The 21298-nt window shown below is 41.1% G+C and overlaps 1 protein-coding gene across 7 annotated transcripts in view; it reads left to right on the top strand.

The window, feature by feature from the left end:
- The first annotated feature begins 6694 nt into the window (after nt 1-6694).
- Nucleotides 6695-21298, top strand: part of atp8a1 (ATPase phospholipid transporting 8A1) — a 118493-nt gene continuing 103889 nt past the window's right edge. For 4 of the 7 annotated variants that reach the window (XR_003981468.1, XM_030396704.1, XM_030396702.1 and 1 more), the window contains exon 1: nt 6695-7110. Coding sequence is in view for 6 of the 7 variants with exons in the window: in XM_030396704.1 (XP_030252564.1) it covers nt 7062-7110 (49 nt within the window). In the remaining variant the exon portion in view is untranslated. The remainder of the gene's footprint in view (nt 7111-21298) is intronic. The other 3 variants (XM_030396701.1, XM_030396703.1, XM_030396699.1) reach the window with 1 other exon arrangement.

Raw genomic sequence — 21298 nt, 5'->3', positions numbered from 1 at the left:
GTCTTGGTGCTGGCTGGATTAGAGATCCTTCACTTTGAATTCGGCCGTCAGTGTGTGGTTAAAGCTGCTTATGTTACTCTGCCTGCCAGTTGAACACACTGTTCTTATAATTGGAATGAATCAGTCATGGTCTTTACATATCATTTTCATTTTAATTAGGTTTTTTTTTTTTTCATATATCGCAGAGGAGCCGGTTCTCAATCATCCTGCCCCGCCAGTGCACTAAAAACTTCCAGACACAGTTATAAACCTCGTCAGACGTCACATGGATGCAGTGACTCTACATCAGCCGAATTAACAAGAAATAAAAGCGAAAATAACTCGTGCTCAGTGCAGGACGGGCTTATCAGGAGTTCGGTGTAACGTGCCCACGCCATGTCGAGTCAAGCAGCCATTTTATCTCACTTTAGCACATTTAGACAGGAGAGTGCAGAGACGGTGATAGCGTGTTCAACCTGAAGAGCCGTCGTCGTCATGGGCGGTGCTAATGTGGCCTCGACAGCCACCTCGACTGCTATTAAAAAAAGCAATTTGAAAAGATGAATACTTTAACGCTCTTTTAATTCCGCCGCTGTTTGTCGACTCGGCTGTGACTGAGTGGGGGGAGAGTCAAACAGTGCGGAGTGAGTGAGAGATGGTTTTAATTTTGTGCAGAGTGAACAAACAGTTGAGTTCAAAGACTGCCGGCTTGAGTTTCGTGTTGGCTGCTTTGTACGACTGATTTGTGTTGAGGAGACAGAGTCAGATTGATCTCCACATCAAGGCTCGGAAGGAAATTGTGTTTTGAAATGGCTTATGTCTTCAAATGTGTCTGTTGTGGACAGAGGGGGTTTTTTTGGGGGGGGGGAAATGACTCTGCAGTGACTCATCATTTGTGGTTAGTCGGCCATTGAACCACCTCACCCTCCCTGGCTGCAGATGCACGTCCACAAGGGGGCAGAGTGCTGTTCAATTACAGCTAAATGTCACGCTGCCAGATTATTCCCCCGAGAGCTGCAGGCGACCAGATGAAGGATGCTGATGTAGGCCTGCTGGCGGCCTCCACCAGCTTGGTTTGATCAGACTTTAGCGAAAGATTAATGATAAAATCAATGAGACATTTATCTAAGGCAAGGGAGAGGGAGCGACAGAACATTTTCAGGGTAGAGGTTTACAGACTGGACTGCAGAGGGTTGGCTGCAGCCACAGGTGTGGTGAGCACGTTTATGTTATTTCTGACAATATCAGAACCATTCCTGAGTCTAAAAGCACAAAAAAAAAGAGAAATGGTCTTAAATCATTGTCATTTTCACAGCTTAAGTGGTGTCTCACTGCTGTGGTCCGCATGAAAACAACACCAAGATCTCTCTAAAACCCTGAGATACAATGATCAGTGTTTAAATCGAGCTGTTTTTGGAGCGATCGGGGTTGTAAAAAGTATCCAGAATTCATATTATTGATGCGTCACATTGTGTAGTTTGCTGAGTAGAGTTGGGAGTGAAGATTTGGAAAAACAGAAATCTCTCTGATTGAGCGCCTGCCATTGAAAATGAATTCAGCATCAAATGTTTAAAAGTAACTCATATGTGTTTGAGAAGAATACTTTGTGTTTTACTTAAAGATTATTTAAATATCGGTAGATTTACATGTAACTGAGTATTAATCCAGTAATGTAACTGTGCTCGTACTCTTCTCAGCACTGGTTATCAAATGACTGCAGCAGGCAAAAAGTGCATTTTCTGAAAAACAACACTTCTCAATTTCTTTTAAAGCGTTGAACACTAAAGAGTCGAGGTTACAGCGGCTGTCAGTACCGCGGAGAAGATACCAGTGAGGGAAACGGCCACCACAGTGAGATGGATACCCGTTTAAAGCATCTGTGATAGGTTCCAGTGAAGCTGCTGCAGGGTTTAGACAGCAGCACTTCTTTTCTAAGTATTTCCTCTCCCAACAGCAGCGAAGTGTCTCAAAGCACTTTTCCTGCGGAGGCAAAGGGCTCCCAGACAGGAGCTTACAAACATCCTCGTTTATGGGCTCGTTATTCAACCTGATGTTTGCCGGCTGTCTCTGAAGGACGCTGCACACACACCGTATTCAGAGAAGGATTAAAGGTGGGCTGATGAGGCGGGTTGTTTGCAGCTCAGAGGAGCTCCAAGGATTGAGTTTATTTTCAGTTTATTTTTAATTTTCAGGCACTTCTGATTGAATTTACTTTATTGAAAACTTTTAGCTTGATGAAATTATGGAGCAATGTGAAAATACATCTCACTCCCTGTTTTTCTAAATCTTTGCAACCAGATCCATGTTTGTGTCTCCGAATGGTTTGGAGTTCTTGCCAAAGATCGGACTATATTCTGTGGAGTCACCCTGGCTTTAGTTACTGTGGGATATTTCATTTTTAGACATTTTATTTAACATGAAAAAGCCAAAAGTTGAGTTCAAAATTGGACTGATGGTGGCAGTTAATGGGATGTTTGTACAGACCAAATTGAAGCTGAAGTCCAAATATCATCTTGGAGCTGAAATTGGATATTAGCCGCTTCTGTAGGCGGACGATCTGGATATTTTCATACCCAGGAAGTAAAGCTTTTTTTTTCTTTCATAAGAATGAATGGGGTTCTGCCTCCAGCACTGTGTCCAGAATTAATATAACGTCCTGGACAAACACGGATGAAGTTTGGGGATCAAAAAAGGGCGTGAAAAACACAAACACAGGAAGTGGAAAGTGACACATGAGAATAAATCTATCAAAATAAAACAGGAAACAATTAAACCAAAAACCCAAACCATGCCAAACATCCTGTTATATTTGGAATAACAGGAGGAATAATGAATTATCATTCTTATCGAGAGTTAAAGGGATATTCCGGTGTAAGTTTAATCCATGGTCTAAATCACCGTGAAACTGTGTTAGACTCCCTCTCAAGAGATCAAGTTAGCAGACCGCTAATTTACGGAGTTTTATCAACCTCAGAAACGACCGAACGACAACAATACACTGCAGTAAATGGATCCAAATATAAACCGCCACCAAAAAGCCACAAATAATGCTCAGAACAGCACCAAACTTCAGCAACAGTACAAATAGGGTCTCAGCACATAGTCCGGGGCATCTAACCTCCGCTAGCTTAGCTGGATTTCTACTGAAAAGCTGACTAAATTTACCACTCTTCTGCAGCAGCTTCCTGTTGACGGGAAGTCCCGACGAGTCGATTACCGAGTGCAGTAGAGTTCCGCGGCTCATGGATGAAGATGTATGATTATGGCTCCATGGAAAAGCAATCAAAGTTCATATGTGTCTTACCTGCCAGTTTATAACAGTTATTATCGAGAGCGGACAGGGAAAAGAACGGAATTGAGCATTTCTAACCGCAATCGGTAATCGTTTCGTCGGCACTTCCCCGACCCGGAAGCTGATGGAGGAGAGTTGAAATCTGTTTTTAGCTTCACAATAGAAATCCAGCTAAGCTAGCGGAGGTTAGATGCCCCGGACTATGTGCTGAGACCCTATTTGTACTGTTGCTGAAGTTTGGTGCTGTTCTGAGCATTATTTGTGGCTTTTTGGTGGCTGTTTATATTTGGATCCATTTACTGCAGTGTATTGTTGTCGTGCGGTCGTTTCTGAGGTTGATAAAACTCCATAAATTAGCGGTCTGCTAACTTGATCTCTCGGGAGGGAGTCTAACACAGTTTCACAGTGTTTCAGACCATAGATTAAATTTACACCGGAACTGAAGACAAAAATCAAATTAAAATGACCTGATTGTAAAGTCGTCTCAGTATTTGTGCTGCAGTCTGGTTCTGCTGGATCTTTCAGTCTGCCTCAGTGTACACTTACACTGCAGTGGTGTGTCAGAGAACAAAAAGGTTTTCAGAGGGAGAATCAGTGAAATCTTTTTAGGTCATTCTGTTTAAGACAAAAATAAACTGATGAGAATTCTTGCGCTGTTTGTAATTGACACAGATTCTGACAGTGGGAGAAAATCTGGACGGCCGGTTGAATGAGTCATTGTTTGGACTGGAAACGCTGCAAAACACAAAACCAGTCCGCGCACACACGACACACACACACACACACACACACACACATTATCGAAGAGGCAGGCTTCTTGTCACTGTTGCTTAGCAACCGTGGGAGCTACAGAGCCAAATCCCCGTGGTGGCAAGCTGATGTTGAATTAGGCGGAGTGGGGGGAAAGAAAGGAAATCTTGGGGAGAGATGTGTCTCTAGCAGGCGCAGGAGGAGGAGGCGGAGATGTTCAGGTGTTCATCTCTTATTTTTGGATGTGGTGAATCTTTCAGTTTACGTACCACACAAGCTTTCAGAGCTTTTTTTTTTTTGCCTTTCAGCTGTTTGGAGCCAGATTTACAGATGCATTTGAGATGATAAAAAAAAACATTTTTTATTGTGAAATTATGTTATTTCCACCATTGAGTAACTGAATCTGTCTTTCTTCTGTTGCTCAATATCCACTAGACTGCTCACACACAAAGCCTACACGCCACAATGTAATCTCATCTTCCCCCATTCCCCACAACAGTAAAAAAAAAAACCATCTTAATTTGAAAAGAAATATGGCTCAAAACAGCAGCAGAATCTCCCGTGTCACTCCAAGCGAACAGTGTCAAAATCAGTGAAAATATGCATGGAGTCTGGCAGCGACAGCTAAGAAACATCTCTGTTATCACACATGCACATAAGCAGGACAGTCAGCATTGTGAAAATACTGGCAGTAGAATATGCACACCAGACGACTGTAGTGTGTCGGTAACACTGCAGTTCTCTCAGGCGACTGCAGTGGTGCTGCTGCTGTACAAATGCTGGCTCCTGTGTGATTTGCATTTCAACTGCAGTGAGAATGAGAGCACACTTTGATTTGCTGTACGTACAGCAGCCGGGCAGTCGCAGCAGGGACGTCACTGTTGCCGCTCTCTCCTTTGTGCTTCAGTGTATGTTTATCTTTTAAGTGTCTTGTCTTTCCCTCATGTCCCATGTTAGAGCAGATACATGACAGGAGAGTGACACACTGATGAGGGATATACAGGAACATGCAAGTCATCCTGGATTAGTCAGTTAGACGTGCATTTCTGTTTAGTTTTCCCAAGACGTGAGCCACTTTTTGATGTGCAAGACTGATCGTTTGTTTAATTAGCCTCAAAGTCAATTCAATTTGTCTGAGCCTTCAGCATAACGAGGCTATTTCTTTAACAACGGTCCCAGCAGCACCATTAAATATCCTGCAGCTCACAGTGAGGTTGCTGGAATTGGACGGTTTTTGTAGCTCTGCCGTGAACAAAAGACAGATAATTCCTGGATACATCGGTGAAGGACTACCTCGCATTTTTTGGTGGCTATGAAAGTCTACCTGTGTCATCCTCGGATCAGTTTGATTGTGTCTATACTCTGTACTGTCTCACTGAGCCCTGATGTCTCCGCTGTGGCTAAATTAAATGTTAAAACACAGAGAAACAAATTAAAGCACACAGCAATGTTAACAACAACTATGTGTTCACAGTAATCAATAGTTTAAAGGGTTAGAATTGTACTATTTACAATATTAATGAGGTAATAATACAAACTCAGAAATATTGTTTTCTACATAACTGAATAAACAAGCAGTTCTCAGAGGAAAACAAGATCCCAGAACACTGTTTGAAGCTAGAGGAGTGGCAGGGTCCGCCACACATAAACAGGGTAAAACAGTATGAAATTGCGTTTGTTTATTCAGTCATAAAAACGAAGACACTTTTTTAAATTAAGTTTGTTTAGGCTTAAAAAATCAGTGGTTGAAGATCTTTCTCTTCTGATTAAAATTAAATGTCCAAAAAAACAAACAACAAAAAACATACTGCACCATTAAATACAGTTTATAATACAAGGAGATTACAAAGTATGATTTAAGTATCACCCAAATATTATTTTAATTTAACAAGAAATTATATTTACAAAAATATATATATATATTGCAGATGTTAATTGCAAAGCATGGCTGTATTCCATTATGTACAAACAACATGAATGATCAATAGTGTATCTGTAATTTAAAAACAGGCGTATGGAAAATACACTAATATACATTCTACTCTCACGGAAAGACATGTCACTATACTGGAATGCACTAATGCACTATATGGGAGCAGATATGCATGTGCATGGATATGCAATAAAAGTCATAAGGAACAAAAATAAAAAAATGTAAATATGTTACAGAATAAACAACCAAGTGAAACACTAAAATAACCCAACATCTCGGACCAATTTTGAGTAGTGAGTATTGCACATGCATGCGTAGATCTCCAGTGGTTGCAAAATATCCCATTAATGCATAATATGCTTCGTGAGACAGTGGAGGTTGTCATTTGCTGACACTGCAGCATCTATTAATACATTATTAAGTATATTTTAGACAAAAACAAGAGTCAGTGCTGAGCCAACTCCCACCCAGTGTACTATTGTTGTGTCTTCAACCTGTGAACAACGTCTACTGCAGAGGGGGAGGCGTCCACACCAGCGAACAGTTTCTTGGCATTTCTTATAAAACTTACTCCAGTTGTAAACATTATACGTCCTGGTGATTAAAATGCAGCACTTCCTCTTTAAATGTGTCCTTGAAATGTATTTTTCACGAGTTAAATTTCCTGTCCGCGGCGAAGTGACAGTTATTATGTTCACTGACCCCCCCTCCCGCTGCGGTGTGATTTGGTACGGTCCATAATGTGAAGCGGCACCGTCCCCCTCACGTCAGTTTATGGTAAGTCCGTGTCCACTCCTGCTTTACCGAGGGCGTCTATCGCCTCTGTAATCCGCCGTGTGAACCGGGATGCTGGGGGATCCATGAAGCCGTGTGCTCCTGGGCATGCCTCTTGTCACCGCCAGGAAATGAATGTTTGTTTATACCTCGTCCGTATCTCTCACTAGCAGCAAACACGCAGCAGTAGTGTCCGCATGAGAGAGGCTCCTCTCCTGAATTTTAGCCGTTTTTTTGACATTCTTTGACGGTTGAGAAGCAGCAGCCACAGGGAGCACAACTAACAAGCCGCGGCCGCTTGACAGGTGCCGTCGCCCGGCTCTGCGTGGAGAGATGCCGCCCGTCCAGAGAACGATGTCCGATCTTCGTACCCGGGCGGAGGGTATGTAAAGACAATTTTACTTCTCTTTATGTGTTAGAGGGATGTTTGAGGCGGTTATTTTCTTATCACCGCAGTAAGGCCGGTCGGTAGCTCTCTGGAAGTACTGTACAATAACTTGCTAGCTGTAGCTGTGATTAACGGTGCCCTAACAGGGGTCAAGGAAACCCCGGGGGGCTTAAGAGTTTCCTGAAGGAGTCTCCAGTAACATAACCACATTTAAATGTAACTTATTTCAGTAAAAGTTATCTCTGTGAGATAAGCCAGTGTAAACTCCTCTTCTACAGATAAAACCGGATTTTCCAGTCAAACCCTCAATCAGATGGTAGTTTACAGTGAAGCTCCCTGAAAGTGAAACTAGTCCAAGGTGCATCTGACCCAAAAACAATAAAAACCTGGCACCCATCCAGGCCGGGACATCCTCAGCCATGTCCTGCCCTCCACAAAGGTGCTATCATGTCAGGTGGCTCGGTGACAGTAGCCACAAGTGTCCAGCAAATGGCATCTCCAGTAGGCTGGGGTCTAATAATACAAGCCATTGTTATCCGGCTGGGACCCTCGCTCCTTCACTGCACCAGTAACTTTCCACTGAAAAAATAGGACGCGGATTTAAAAACATACATTACTTAAGTGATCTGAATGCTCATGAAGGGGATCTGTTTACTCTTGGGCTTGGAAGGCTGCTTAGTAAGCCGGGTGTTAAGGTTTGTTTGTTTATCCAGGAGATCACCGGTGGCTGGACAGGCTCATTACTGGCTGCAGATGCATTGTCCTGCAGGGTGTCTTCTTTATCACCTATTGGTGGCAGACCCTGACCTGTGCCCTCTCTGGACTGTGGCAGAAATTATCCACGGGGATCAATACCGTATAGTTGTTATTTATGGTACCTGCTGCAGTTTGTGTTGCTCTGGCCATGGTTTGATTTGGGATAGGTTTGATTCATAACTGTAGGCTCAGGTTAATACCTCAATCTGAGTTATTGCTGTCGGGTACGTTTCTTTGGCTTCAGCAGCCTGGCCTCTTAGAAAGTGAATTAGAGGGCTCTTCCTCTCATTTGTATTTTTACGTACTCTGAGATGAGTTGTTTCATCAAAATGTGGGGCACATTTATACTTTTTTCTTAAAATGCAGCAGCATCACTGTATTACAGTTAAATTGTTGAGCATGTGTCCATACAGGAAGCAATCCTGATCTGGGCCCTTCATCCAAGTAGCTGCTAGGACTGTGGGAAATACATTTTTAAAGAGACATGCGACTCAATTTAAAAATTCAGTATTTTTGTCTGAAAGCTGCAGCAGAGGAGCAGAACACTAAGACCAACCTCTGATACCCACAAGATATTGGTCAGCTCACACGTGTCCATGATATAGCGCACTATTGATTCATTTATATATAACAAATGCATATGCATACATTTAAATTTATTTAAGCGATAATTCACCACTTTTATTAGCCACTTCTGAATGGATAATAAAGATGAATACATTTGTGTGCGTTACTAAAAGTGTATGAAACGATTGAAGTAAGCGTTTTTTTTTTATATTTGCAAATAACTTGGCGTTGCTTGACACAAAGGTGTGGTCAGCATTTTACAGAAGGGCTTTAATGGAATTACTTATTATAGATTCAGCTGAAATATTTAATCACCACATTTGGAAAGTAGAGAGGTCATGATAACGCAGCAGAATTAATAATATCGGCTGTAGAATTGGTCTCACTGACCATTATTTCTTTTCAGATTTTTTAGGATTTTATGATTAGCATCTCTACCATCCATACATTGAGCTACTCCATAGACAATCAATAAAAGTCTCATTTGAAACTCATTAATGTGTTATTTCTGATATAAACCAAGAATTGTCCTTACATTATAAACGTTAGGGATGTCAATTTTTAGCATATTCTTTAACTGATAGGTGACAGCCTTAAAAATCCATTAGGGGTTATTCATTAGTAATATATGACATTTGTTGGAAGTTTTTCCTTGAGCGAACTATTTTGACGACTGATATGATCTGCGTTCGATGTAGAATCATAGTGGGCTACATTAAGAGTTAAAAGAACAGATAAAGTAACAACCAAGTTTCTTCAGATTTCTTAGAGAGTGAGTGCTGATTAGAGCCTCTAACATTGCCCACATAACTCTTAATGTGGGCTACATTAAGAGTTAAAAGAACAGATAAAATAACAACCAAGTTTCATCTGTAGCCATTCAACAACTGGCCCAACAAAATTCAACCCCTAATGAGGCTACTAAATGGCTAAAATGTAATATCAGTTTGTATAGAATGTCGTTTTGTATTTTTTAAATGAAAAATTGTGTTATTCGAATCATATCAGTATTTTGTACTTTTGATATATTTGATAAGCAAGTATTTCCAATTTGTATCAAGATAACTTTTTGATGTATTTGTGACCATCTCTGATCAGTTATTGTATTTTAAACACGTTAAATTCTTAACAACGATTAGTCAATTAATAATGAAGCCTTAACTTCCCTAACGTGGATAATATCCATATTCCCAACAGGTGGCCTTTATGTCTTCTAATCATTCAAAGTACAGCAGTGCATTTTATGTGACAGAACAAGTTATGTGGTGGTAAAATTGTCTTTCTGATTTATGGCTGTAGGACAGACACTTATGAATGATCAGTAATGATGTAGTATTGGGATCTGTGAAGACTGTGGAAAAGAAAAATGGACTCTGAAAATTCAGTGGTTTTACCCAAATTCTAGAGATAAAAGCCGATGCAAGTATACCTGTAAAACAAATTTCTGTGCCATTTAATTGAGCTTCTTGTGAATCTCACACCATTTCACATCATCTTGTAATAAGTGTTTGTGTTTGTTGATAGTTTTGTTTGTTTGTTAATTTGAAAATGCCACAGAAGACCTTGTGATTATAAAGCAATTTCTCCGCCTGTACATCGCACAGGAAAGGATAGTTAAGCCACTGAAGGTTCCATGTATCATACTGGAAAAAATGTAAATAATTTAATACTATTAAAGATTCCATAGAAAAGTGTTGACGAATGTGTCCGCTCCCATCACAAGAGCAAACACATAAATTATGCAGCAGCTATTGCTGTCAACCCCCAACTACCACACACTAGCTTTATAGGTTTTCCAGTAGACTCAGTAGCCGTAAGTGTACACTATCATTCACCGGCTTCAAAAACAGCACCTTGTTTTCTGTGCAAGTACTACGGCTAACGGTTATTTTCATTATCAATTAATCTGCAGATCATCTTTTACAATTATTTGGTCTGTAAAATGTCAATTAATCTGGAAAAAATGCTCATCACAGTGTCTGAGACGTCTTTGAATTCCTTCTTTTGTCCGACCGACTGTCCAAAACTCAAAGATTCTTCATTTACCATCACAAACAACAAAGCACAGATCCATACATTAAAGAGGATGGAACCAGTATATGTTTGATAGTTTTGCTCTGTGCTGCCTTGCCTGTCAACACCTATCGGCTGCGTGTTGAGCGCAGCACTGACAAACAGCTGGAACAGAATCACGTGTGATGCAGTTATAAATGTCTGTGTTATAAACACATCAACAAACAACGTCAAACACGGAGTCCTTTATTCTGAAAATTAACTGGATGTTCTGATATTGGTTTGGTGTCTGACTTCCTGTCTCACTCGATCTGCTCTGTGCTGAATTTGGCTGAACTGACGTGCCGTGCTCTGGCGTCTGGCAAAGATAGAAGCCTTGCGTATCTGCAATGGAAGGGTCCGGACTGCTGGAGCTGCACCGGAGTAGATACGCAGAACAGCGGATCCAGTAGAAGCACACACATAGACTAGAGTGAGCTCTGCTGCTGTGGTGGATCAGAGATGGACCAAACATGGATCCGAAGGAATTTGGGGGTTATTCTTGATCGTGCGTCTGTCCTGCAACACTTCTTTTGGCTGCTTTTCTGAGAGCCTAAGCACTCTCCCCACCCTTCAGTTTTATTTTTTAATCACCACAGTGCATCAGGCAGGCATCCATCTAGAAAGGGCAGCCCTCTGCCAGGCTTACCACCTAATCCATCAGCGGCCTGTCCGTCAGCTCCCCATGCTGCACACTCCCAAGTCTTGCCCACCACGTGCCGCTCCACTCCTTGTCACTCCTCTCTGCTGAGCTGTGGAAACATCTGACATCACTGCCAGTCTGTGCCTGCATGTTGCCAAAATAACCTTATCTAGGACACTCTGGATACAGGTGACGTCAGTAGCTATCAGCGTGTTTAATGTGTGATCCCACGATGACAGACGCTAAACTCTCCGATACAAATTTCTATGATAGGCGGAAAAGCGCCTAATGCCTGCTTCCGCTGCCTAGATGGGAAAGCTGATCGACAGGGGCCATGCAAGTTAAGGCTAGACAGATGGCAAGAAGCTTCCTGTTTGCCATCTTGGCTCGCCTGCTTATCTGCAGACAGACCAAATCCCTTCTCACAACTGACACCAGAGGTGGAGATAGGCAGGTAAGCCCGTCCTATGAGGATGAATCTATCAAAAGACCGAATGCTTGTCTTTTCCTGTCAGCTGATTCACATAACAGAAGGTGCTCTTCAGCATCTGATTGGCCCCATACCTGTTTTGAATGACACAAAGTAGTCTGCTTCTTCTTTAAGCATCATATCTGTACCTTTCTGCCATTCTCAAGTTTTTTTTTTATAAGTGAAGCAGGATGTTTCCCCGTAGCATTTCAATAACACCAGCTAAGCCTCGGTCTGTCTGAATAGTGGTTACAGCATGGGGAGGGAGCCTGGAGGGGGATAGACTGCTCTCTTCTAAGGGATCGAGAGCTGCCCATGTGCCTGGCGGATCACTGCCTGATAATAATGTGGCACAAAAGCCCAACACGCCACTAAATCCCCTGTCTGGGGCCGCTGGTGTGTCATATCAAGTCCCCTCGGGCCTCTCTACTCTACTCCGGCCTGGGACATCGCCACTCTTCTATTTTCCACTTAATGGGCCTGCCTCCATCACTAACCTGCAGCCACTCTAATATGTGTCTCTTCAGATACTCAATTTCCCTCACCTCAGTGATTTTCTTCTCACTGCAAGGCAGAGTGGATGTGGCAGGTCATTGTGAGGAAGGGGAGATGGTGCAGTGCTCGTGTGCACGTGTCCACACGGAGACGGATGCGGAGACAAAGAACCTATTCTGATGTTTGCTCATGCATGTCCTCATATCGACCTGCGACAAGGAAGATCCATGAGCTCATGAGCAAGAACAGCATCTCAAGGATTATCCGCTGACAAGAAATGCATTGTCCTATATAATGATTATCTTCATTTTCAGTAAATCTGCTGATGTTTTTTCAAGTGAATGAACAACTGCGGGCACAGTGGTGGTGATTATTTTCATTGTCGACTGTTGATTATATTTTTGATTAATTGATGAATTCATTAGTTGTATGATCTATAAAATGTTAGAAAATGGTTAAAAAAAATATTGATCTTTGTTTCCCAAAGCCCATTTGTCTTCTTTTTTCCACAACCCAAAGATATTCAGTTTACTGTCGTAGAGGAGTTAAGAAACCAAACGTGGCATCATCAGATGAGTTGTTTTGCCAATATTCCAAAAGCCAAAGACACTAAATTTACAGTAATATAAAACACGGAATAGTGGAAAATTGTCACATCTGAGAAGCTGGAATTAGAGAGTAATGGCTTTTTTTGCTTGATCGAATAACTGTAATTTATTGTGTCTCACTCAATTTGCTTTTACTGTAATATATTACATACAGTAATAGTCTTTATTATTATTACATCTTAAAAAAGTAGTTATGTGAATATGATGGCCTTTATTCAGCTAGAGAAGTAAGACAAACTCACAGGATTACATGAGTATCAGTATCTGCTTTTACAACCAGGAAAGAACAATGATATATATTAGTGCTGTAAAGTGTGACTTTATGGCGTGAGATTTTGATTATGATAACAATAAAATGTTGAAAACTGATATAATATCATAAACAGTTCTTTCAGGTCCATTATATAAACATCTTGGCCATTTCAAAGTCTTCTCCAAAGATATTTTAAAATTGTAAAATAACTTCAATTTCACAGTCGTAAACTCAAATACTGTAATGTCTCAATGTCCTGATTGGATCAAGAGACCTTGAACTATCAATTTTCTGGAACTGATTAGATCCCCTGATCTCCAGGTCAGCTGGAGACCCTCCTTAATGTTGCTAAGCTCGTACGGGAGATAAATCTTCCGTTCTCCTCAACCAAGCAATCAGCCCATAAGATGTAACTAACTCTGTTCCCACCTCCTGTTCCCAAATGTCAAATAATTCATGAGGGCAGCATTAAACACTGAGAGAGAATGCCCCAAAGTGCATTCAGAATCATATTTTATTGTGCTGGTGAGCAGAAGTCTTGTTTCTGGCCCGCTTGCTATTGTCTATGCGATGCACATACACATGACCAGCAGCAAAAATGCAGCAAGCCTGCACGTGCCAGGAGACTGTGTCACAGCGGGATGACAAGGTCAGATGGAGAGGTGTCGGCAGGCACTCCACAGGGAAGTGACTCTGGCAATGGATGGGAAGATGAAACTCTTGCTGCCCCTCACCTCCAAGATCTTGACCATTTTATGACTCTGCCCAAACCATCTCCATGAGACAGAAGAAGCCCTTCTTTTAGGTACAAACTACTCGTCTTGTCTTGGCTGGTTGGAATCCCCCTGTTCTGTGTCACGTTCACACTCCTCCATGTTTGTTTGGAATGCCTTCATGTGGATTTCCTGCCTGCTTCCTGGAAGAAGGCAAACCATCGTCCAAATTATGAACATTTTTGCCATAAAGACAAGATGTCTCATAAGTCCAATATCATATACAGCCTTAAAAGTTTGAATTTGAAATTTTAGGTTTTTATTGTTATCTAATTTCATTTATCCATCTTTTGATTTTCTGTCAGTTATTCATGGTCTTCTGAGAAGTCCACATTTCTGATGTTATAAATCTTAAAACCTTCCGCTGAACATGACACTGTCTCTTTACTTTAGACTTACACTACTGGTTGGTAACATTTAGATTAACATTACTCACAATAACAGCCATGTTCCTGCTTAAACCTACCTCTGCACAGGACTATGTATATACTACTTACCTTAGCTGTAATACTTGAATAAGGATGACATGAGTCTGTCTCAAATTTGGTTAAAAATAATCCTGAAAAGGTCATTAAAAGCATTTAAGCATTTACGTGTCTGATACCCACAGTTGGCTTTTTCCTGTCGTCATATCATGCAGTCCTACCTTCGCAGCAAAGTCTTGTTCTTGTTCTGGTGCTGAATAGAGCTCAACAGTGACCGCCCACTTTTTTAACGGCTCCGGTTCCGGAAGTGAATTTGCCATTCATTTACTCCATTGACGTTTCATAAAATCCTTATATAAAGAGTTTTAGGCCTGGAGCCAAGCCAATCAGCTAGTAGATGAATCGTGACCATAAAACATTTAATTTGGCGCAAAAGAAATGTTGGAAAACGGAGAAAAAAAGCAAAGGTACAAGACTGTGTACATAATTATCTTAAGAGTAAAGCAACTACTCATCCCATAAACCATTGCGAATGTAACAGCGACGTCTCTGATTGGTGGAGCTCGCTGTTACCATGTAAATGTTTACCGAACCCGCAAATTTCATGTTCGGCTGAACCCTTAATAAACTCTTCTCCTCATCACTAAATGAACGCAGCAGGTCAGAAAGTGAAATCATGGTCGCTCTGTGGGAAACGATCGTAGAGTTCAGTGTTAGCAGTAACTAGCTAACATGAAATTCGCCGGTTTGGTAAACATTTCCATGGTAACAGCGAGCTCCACCAATCAGAGACGTCGCTGTTGCACTATAGGATTGTGGGTAGTGTAGTACTTCTCCATGACATCGCGAATAAAACATGTTTTTCTCAAAACAAGATTGATATCATACGGACTTGTGGCTTCTACAGGATCATATATCATCGTTTGACAATCTGATAGCTCGTGGTAAGTCTACTTTAGATGGTTACGACATTATGGCCAATAATCAAAATCTATATGCAGAATATGAATGGCATTTTCACTTCCGGAACCTCACTGTTGAGCTCTATAGGTGGACACTGGTGATCTTGGACTAATGTAAACATCTAAGCAGACAACTATCATCCTAAAGGCATTATCACCGCAGCAGGGCTCGTATAAAGTTGTAGCTTAATCTATATTCCTGTGCTGTTCTACATCTTTACATCCTACTGATCCTTCATTCAGTAAGCCTATAATGTTTGACATATATGGGTTATATTGTTTCAATGATTTTGTCTAAATACAGTAATGCTGTTGATGGATGAGGCCGAATCGAAGATAGAAAAGGATGGCACTTACGTTATTCTTTCCTCTATAGAGCTGAAAGTGTTTGTGGTTGTGTTGTGCGCATGTGTTACTTACTTGGCAGCTCTGGATGATGGTGGTGCCAGCTTGCCTGTTTAGCTTACACATTACTAACATGTCACGTCAGGTCAATGAGCATCACTAAACACTGGGATGGATTAATTGTCATTGCTCAGCCATTTGAATATTACAGCTATTTTTAGAGAATTTATGATTGTCCTTATTAGGATTTTGCCCCATTTCAGATTTTAGTCTAAATCTTTGATATTGAATATTTGTCCTTATAAGTATTTCAATACTGAGCGTATTTAGATTTTCCTGACAGTGTTGCTCTACATTTGCACACTCATTCAGTAGGCCTTAGGGTTGCAGGGACATGCCGCTTTCAAGATATACCTTGATATGAAACATTTGCTCATAATAGGTATTGAATTCTGTCACTTGTTCCCTTCCCTCTGAATTCTTAAGGGGCCACCCACATGAGATTTAACACTGTAATAAAGAAGATATTGAAATTAAAATTCAGCCGAACTGCTTCCTCGCCGGTGAAGAATCACACAGCTGGTCGATATTGGAAATTGTGAAAAATATGACATATGACAGCAAATATTGCGATATTGGATGTTAAAATTCTGCCCATGCACATATCCTCACAGTGTTGGCATAGCTGTAGACTCTTGGGTGCTTGATGAATAACTAGAAATGATTAGGCTAATTAATTTACGTATTTATTGTTCATTCATTTGATTTCAGTTGACTAATAGATTATTTGACCATTTTCTGTCAGCCCTATTGCTGGGGAACCTTGTTGACATTGTGCGTGCCGTTGTGTCTATAACAATGGAGCATGGTATATTTATTTTATATATATGTGGTTTTGATGAAGACAAGGAATGGTCGTTTGAGGTGAGGCACAACCGTGACACAACACTGTGACAGAATGATTGGAATTCACAAGGTCTATATCCGGTTTCCAGACCTTTGACTTTCATGCCATATGCTCTTCCCTTTTACCATTCATAAAGTCGCACACAGTGGAAAGGTTTCTGTCCCAGCAGATCCCTCGTTAAGCTAAGCTGGGCAAGGCCAACCCTGTGATGTCACAGAAAGCCCCAGCTGCCCATGTTGTCCCTGGACTGTCCGTCCCTGTGTAGCCTGCCTGAGCCTATGGGGAGCCAGACGGAGCCGAGTGGGGAGGGGGATTAATTCTGCAGCTGCCCTGTTGTTGTTGTGAAGGCTGGTTACAGCATTGTGATCTGATAAGCGACTTATGGATGTAACTGTTGCTTAGATTGAGGCAGTATCTATACCTCCATGCCCCCCCAATCCCATTCACAAATGGTTGGAGATAGGGGAGGGGAAGCTTTCATCTCTGGGATTTTGCTTGCCATGAATAGACTGTGTCTGCTCAGTTTACTGAAATATTTATGAGGCATAAATGAATCATGTGCAGATCTTTCTTTGGTGGTGATGAGCAGATACAAATGACACATTAGGCTCACTGGCTTGCGAGATTGAGAAATCCCAAAGCCCAGGGATTTGGAACAAATGTGACCCTAATCACTGTAGCGGATAGCCTCAGGTTAAGGTGAACATTGTGCACACTGACAGTCCTGAACTCCATATTACACCTTGACTTTCTGAGCCTCTTGTCATTCCTCTGCATTGTCTTGTATTTGATGCAGTTTTTCATCCACAAAGCCTCTTCACTGAGGTTTGGCTGCCATTCACTCGTTTGTGTCAGATCAATGTCAGTAGCCCCGAGCTGCCCGCCCCCACCCACCCTGGAATTATTGAATGAACCGTGTGGGAGCCTAGCAGTGGCCAGGTCACGTGCCTCGTCCTCATCTACTCTTATTGACCAGCCTACAACTCTCTCAAGCTCATTAGCGCTTGTTCAGTATCTCAACAGTTGGACCGGACTCAGCCTGGAACTGTTTCTGGAAGAGCTGAAATCCTTTTTTTTTTTACATCTTCACATCATCCGCAGGGATCGACTCATGGACCTTTTCTGAGGAATCCTAAGGCTTATCCATGGAGCCAACTGAATCATCACAGTGTAATCATAGAGAGAGTAGGTGATGATTGAAAGAAGTTGTAAGACTGCAGCCAGCATGTGACATGTTATCTTTTACGATTTGTTATAAAAGCTTTATTTGAGGTCGAACATGAATAGCCAGAAAAAGATACAGTTGCTAAAAATATCTCCTCCGTTGATCCTCTTATTTTAAAAACAAGGATTAGTGCTGTTACTGTTACTGACACTAGAGAGCCCATATACTATACCATACCATGTTTAGGGATGTATTATAAGTTGAAATTGGTCAGTTGTTTGTGAGCTCTTTAACATTTAACCAAGAGTGTCATGAGTACAGATGATATGCTTGAGTATCAGGTCACTGTTGTTCCTGTCAGTGCTGCCATTTGATGTGCTCAATCTTTTTAGTGTTGACAGTCATGGCAGCAATCATTTTCCACCCCCACCACTTCTGCCTGACCTGAGCTAATACTTAACCACCCGATATCATAAATCTGCAGAGGATCATATGGTCTTTAACCTGTTTTTATCTACAACTTATATCACATGAGTATTGAGGGACAGGAAGTTAAAGAGTTTCCTCAAATTTAAGTATATTCAGTTTGAAAGTTTGCTTGTCCAAAGTGCTGAAGGTGATCGTTATTGTAACAATGATTTTCAGCAGGTTATTACTAGGGGTGTGCCAAAATATCGATACTACGATATATCGCGATATTTCGTCTTGAGGTACGTTATCGATACACTGGTGCGAAATATCGATATTTAAAAATGTAAAAAAAAAAAAAAAAAAAAAAAAATTTTTTTTTTGAGCCCACCACCACCACCCCTCTTCGGAGGACAGCTTTATCTTTATTCAAACAGGTATACAACCAAATAAAATTAAAAAAAATGGTTTAAGTAGCTCTGAAACCCACACATATAGATATTTAATGATAGTTGTAGTCAGTGTGTTAAGAAGAGACACTGTGCAATATACTCTTTGTTTACTTGGCTGTCATTCATGTGAAATTGATTGACAATGTTTTGTAATTCCTGTGAAATGGATTCAGTGCAGTCAATAAATTCTGAATTTCTTCAGTGACACAGATATCGTGATGTATCGTGGATGAAATTCCTCGCAATATATCGATTATCGCAGAATCGCTGTATCGTGATATTATTGTTATCGTGGGCAAAATATCGTGATAGTATCGTATCGCGAGGTACCTGGTGATACCCAGCCCTAGTTTTTATACAAATATACACAAACGAGCGCTGACAAAAGAAAGCTAACAAGTGTTCTATTCTGATTGACATACATACCTTAAAAAGATCTCTGACTCACCAATGGTATTTTCCCTGCCTAATGGTTTCAGAGTGTCTTTAACCTACAATACTCAGCGAGTGATAAAAAGACAGACCGGGGAAGACCGGCATGCCTTGACCGATGCCAAACCATGCTGGGTCCAGTTTTTTCCCATTGGGCACCCTCTCCAAAATACGTGCCCCCTTGTGACTATTGTTCCGTCCGTCTGTCTGTTGGCTGACACAAGCAATAATCCTGACATCTGGCCTGCATCCAAACTCATTACGACACTTGATGGCATTGATCCTTCCTCTAGAGGCTTCCCCTCCAGAGCTGTGTGCTTCTGCTCTCTACTCCGACTGAGCTTTATTTGGCTCCTTGTCGCTCGTTCCTCTCTTCTTTTTCCATGCCTCTTACACTGTTTTCATACAGCCACCAAGCATGGGCAATATGGTGGCCCCATTAATAGATGAAAGGTGTTGTTATGAAGCCTAATATAACACAGATTAAGAATTATAATAACAGCGAGTATCCGCCCAGTTTCCCATTCTTGCTCTCTTTATTGATGTCAGGGTAGTTGAGCCGTGACATGCCTGCAGTTAATGAAATTAGTGCTGAGAAAATGCACAGTGTCCACCAGGGAATATTAAGAACAGTTCCCACTGAGACATCTGTGGTAGTGGCTGAGTACATTATCAACACAGTGTGGTAGAAACTAAGGAAATGAGCAGGATATGGGGGGATGATTTTAATGCTTATAGACAGAAACCTGGGGGAAAGGCTATTTTAATGATGGTGCCTTCTTCACCTCTCATTAGCGACCGGAATTGATACGATTTTATGATACAAATCCTGATTCTTCATCCCTTTTTTGTTTTTTTTAACATAAATAATGTTCTGCACACAATAAGGCATGATACCATTACAGCATTATTATCAAGCAGAATAAGTAACACATAGACAAAACACAAAGAAAAAGATGGAAGAAAATAAAGGTAAGATCAGCTCGGAGTATCAACGTGTATAAACATGTGACCTCAAACTCCTTGGAAGCATAGTTTCTCCACACAATCAATACAGGGCAGCCAGGTTCCTTAATCTCTATTTCAAAGCACATGATCACTCACAGAATTTTTTTTTATTTATGTTTTGTTAGTCAAAGATATGTACTTTTTGTAATGGACTTTGCTCTGTTGGCAAACAGTGTCAAATACATGGCATTCCTGGAATTTAAGCCCACACTATATAAAAAGATGTTTCAGCATATTGCAGCTGTTTCCAATCTCTCTTGAAATTATAATTTTTCTGACATTCCAATTCCTGCTGTTGTTCTTCATGCAATGAAAGCAGGCTTTGGGCCGTCTCTTCCTCACCAACATGACTCTTTCTTGTTGCAGTTTTCCTGCAGCGTAGACACAAGTTGGACATTGTTGTTATGCAAGAAGAAACATGCTGGCATTGATAAAATTATGTTATAAACTCAAGCATACGATTGGACACATTAGAGCTGGTTCTTAACCCTAAGTGGCTCTGGATTTTCCTACCCGTCACCCCCAACCCAGACTGTTTTGATGGCCTGTCAGGGTTGGCCTTATTTGCTACTTTTAGATTAGGTGAAGGCCACAGTTACCAGTTGGGTGCACATGAATGTCAAGCTGGTCTCCTTTGTTACTGTCACAGCTCTGCATTTTGACACTAAACTGTGCTGATATGAGTTGCAACTGTACAGTCAGAAAAGTCTTCTTTTTTCCATCCTGTTCAACTGAAGGACTGATGATCCAGTGCACTAGACCAGTGTTTCTCTGGCAAATCCTCAAGCCCGACTGACCACTTTCTGGCTCTAGCTCTGCTTTTACTCTTCTAATCCAATTTAAGTGTTCAATATGTAGCCTTTAATAGGATCAGGTGTGCGAGAATAGCTGCTTCAAAAACCTGGAGATCAGGTTGCTCTTGAAGACTTAAGAACCACAACTTTCAGCTAACTACTTATAAAACCCCTTTTTGAAATAAATCTGCTACCAAGTAACTGTATTCATGATAGCATAACAGTATACAAAAGCAAACAAAAGAGATATCACTGGCATGTATTGCAGCAGATTAAGACAGTCCAAGTCTACCACTCTCTGCTAATTATTCCCATTATACCCTAAACAGAACAACATTTTATTGTTTTCATATGATCAGGACTTAATCTAAAAGAGAGTGAATAAAAGAAAAGGCTCTATGCTACAGTTGCAAGTTAAATACAAAACCCTATAGAACCCTATAGAATGTGGATCACATATTCATTTTTTGTTGCATATCTGCAGCAATCAACAGTTACGCATTATTCATTTTGACTTGTGATCTGATACTGCAGCAAAAGGTTCTCAAATAAGTTCAATCCACTGTTTATTGTCAGTACTTTCTCTGATCCACTGGGAAACCAAAATGTTCTCAAACAGGGGTTAAACTCTGGTGTCTCATTACTGTTTTCCACACCACCATTGCTAG

This window comes from Sparus aurata, chromosome 18, assembly GCF_900880675.1.
Source record: "Sparus aurata chromosome 18, fSpaAur1.1, whole genome shotgun sequence".
Taxonomy (NCBI): Eukaryota; Metazoa; Chordata; class Actinopteri; order Spariformes; family Sparidae; genus Sparus; species Sparus aurata.
Note: the sequence above shows the minus strand (reverse complement) of the source record. Positions and strands in the feature narration are given on the sequence as shown.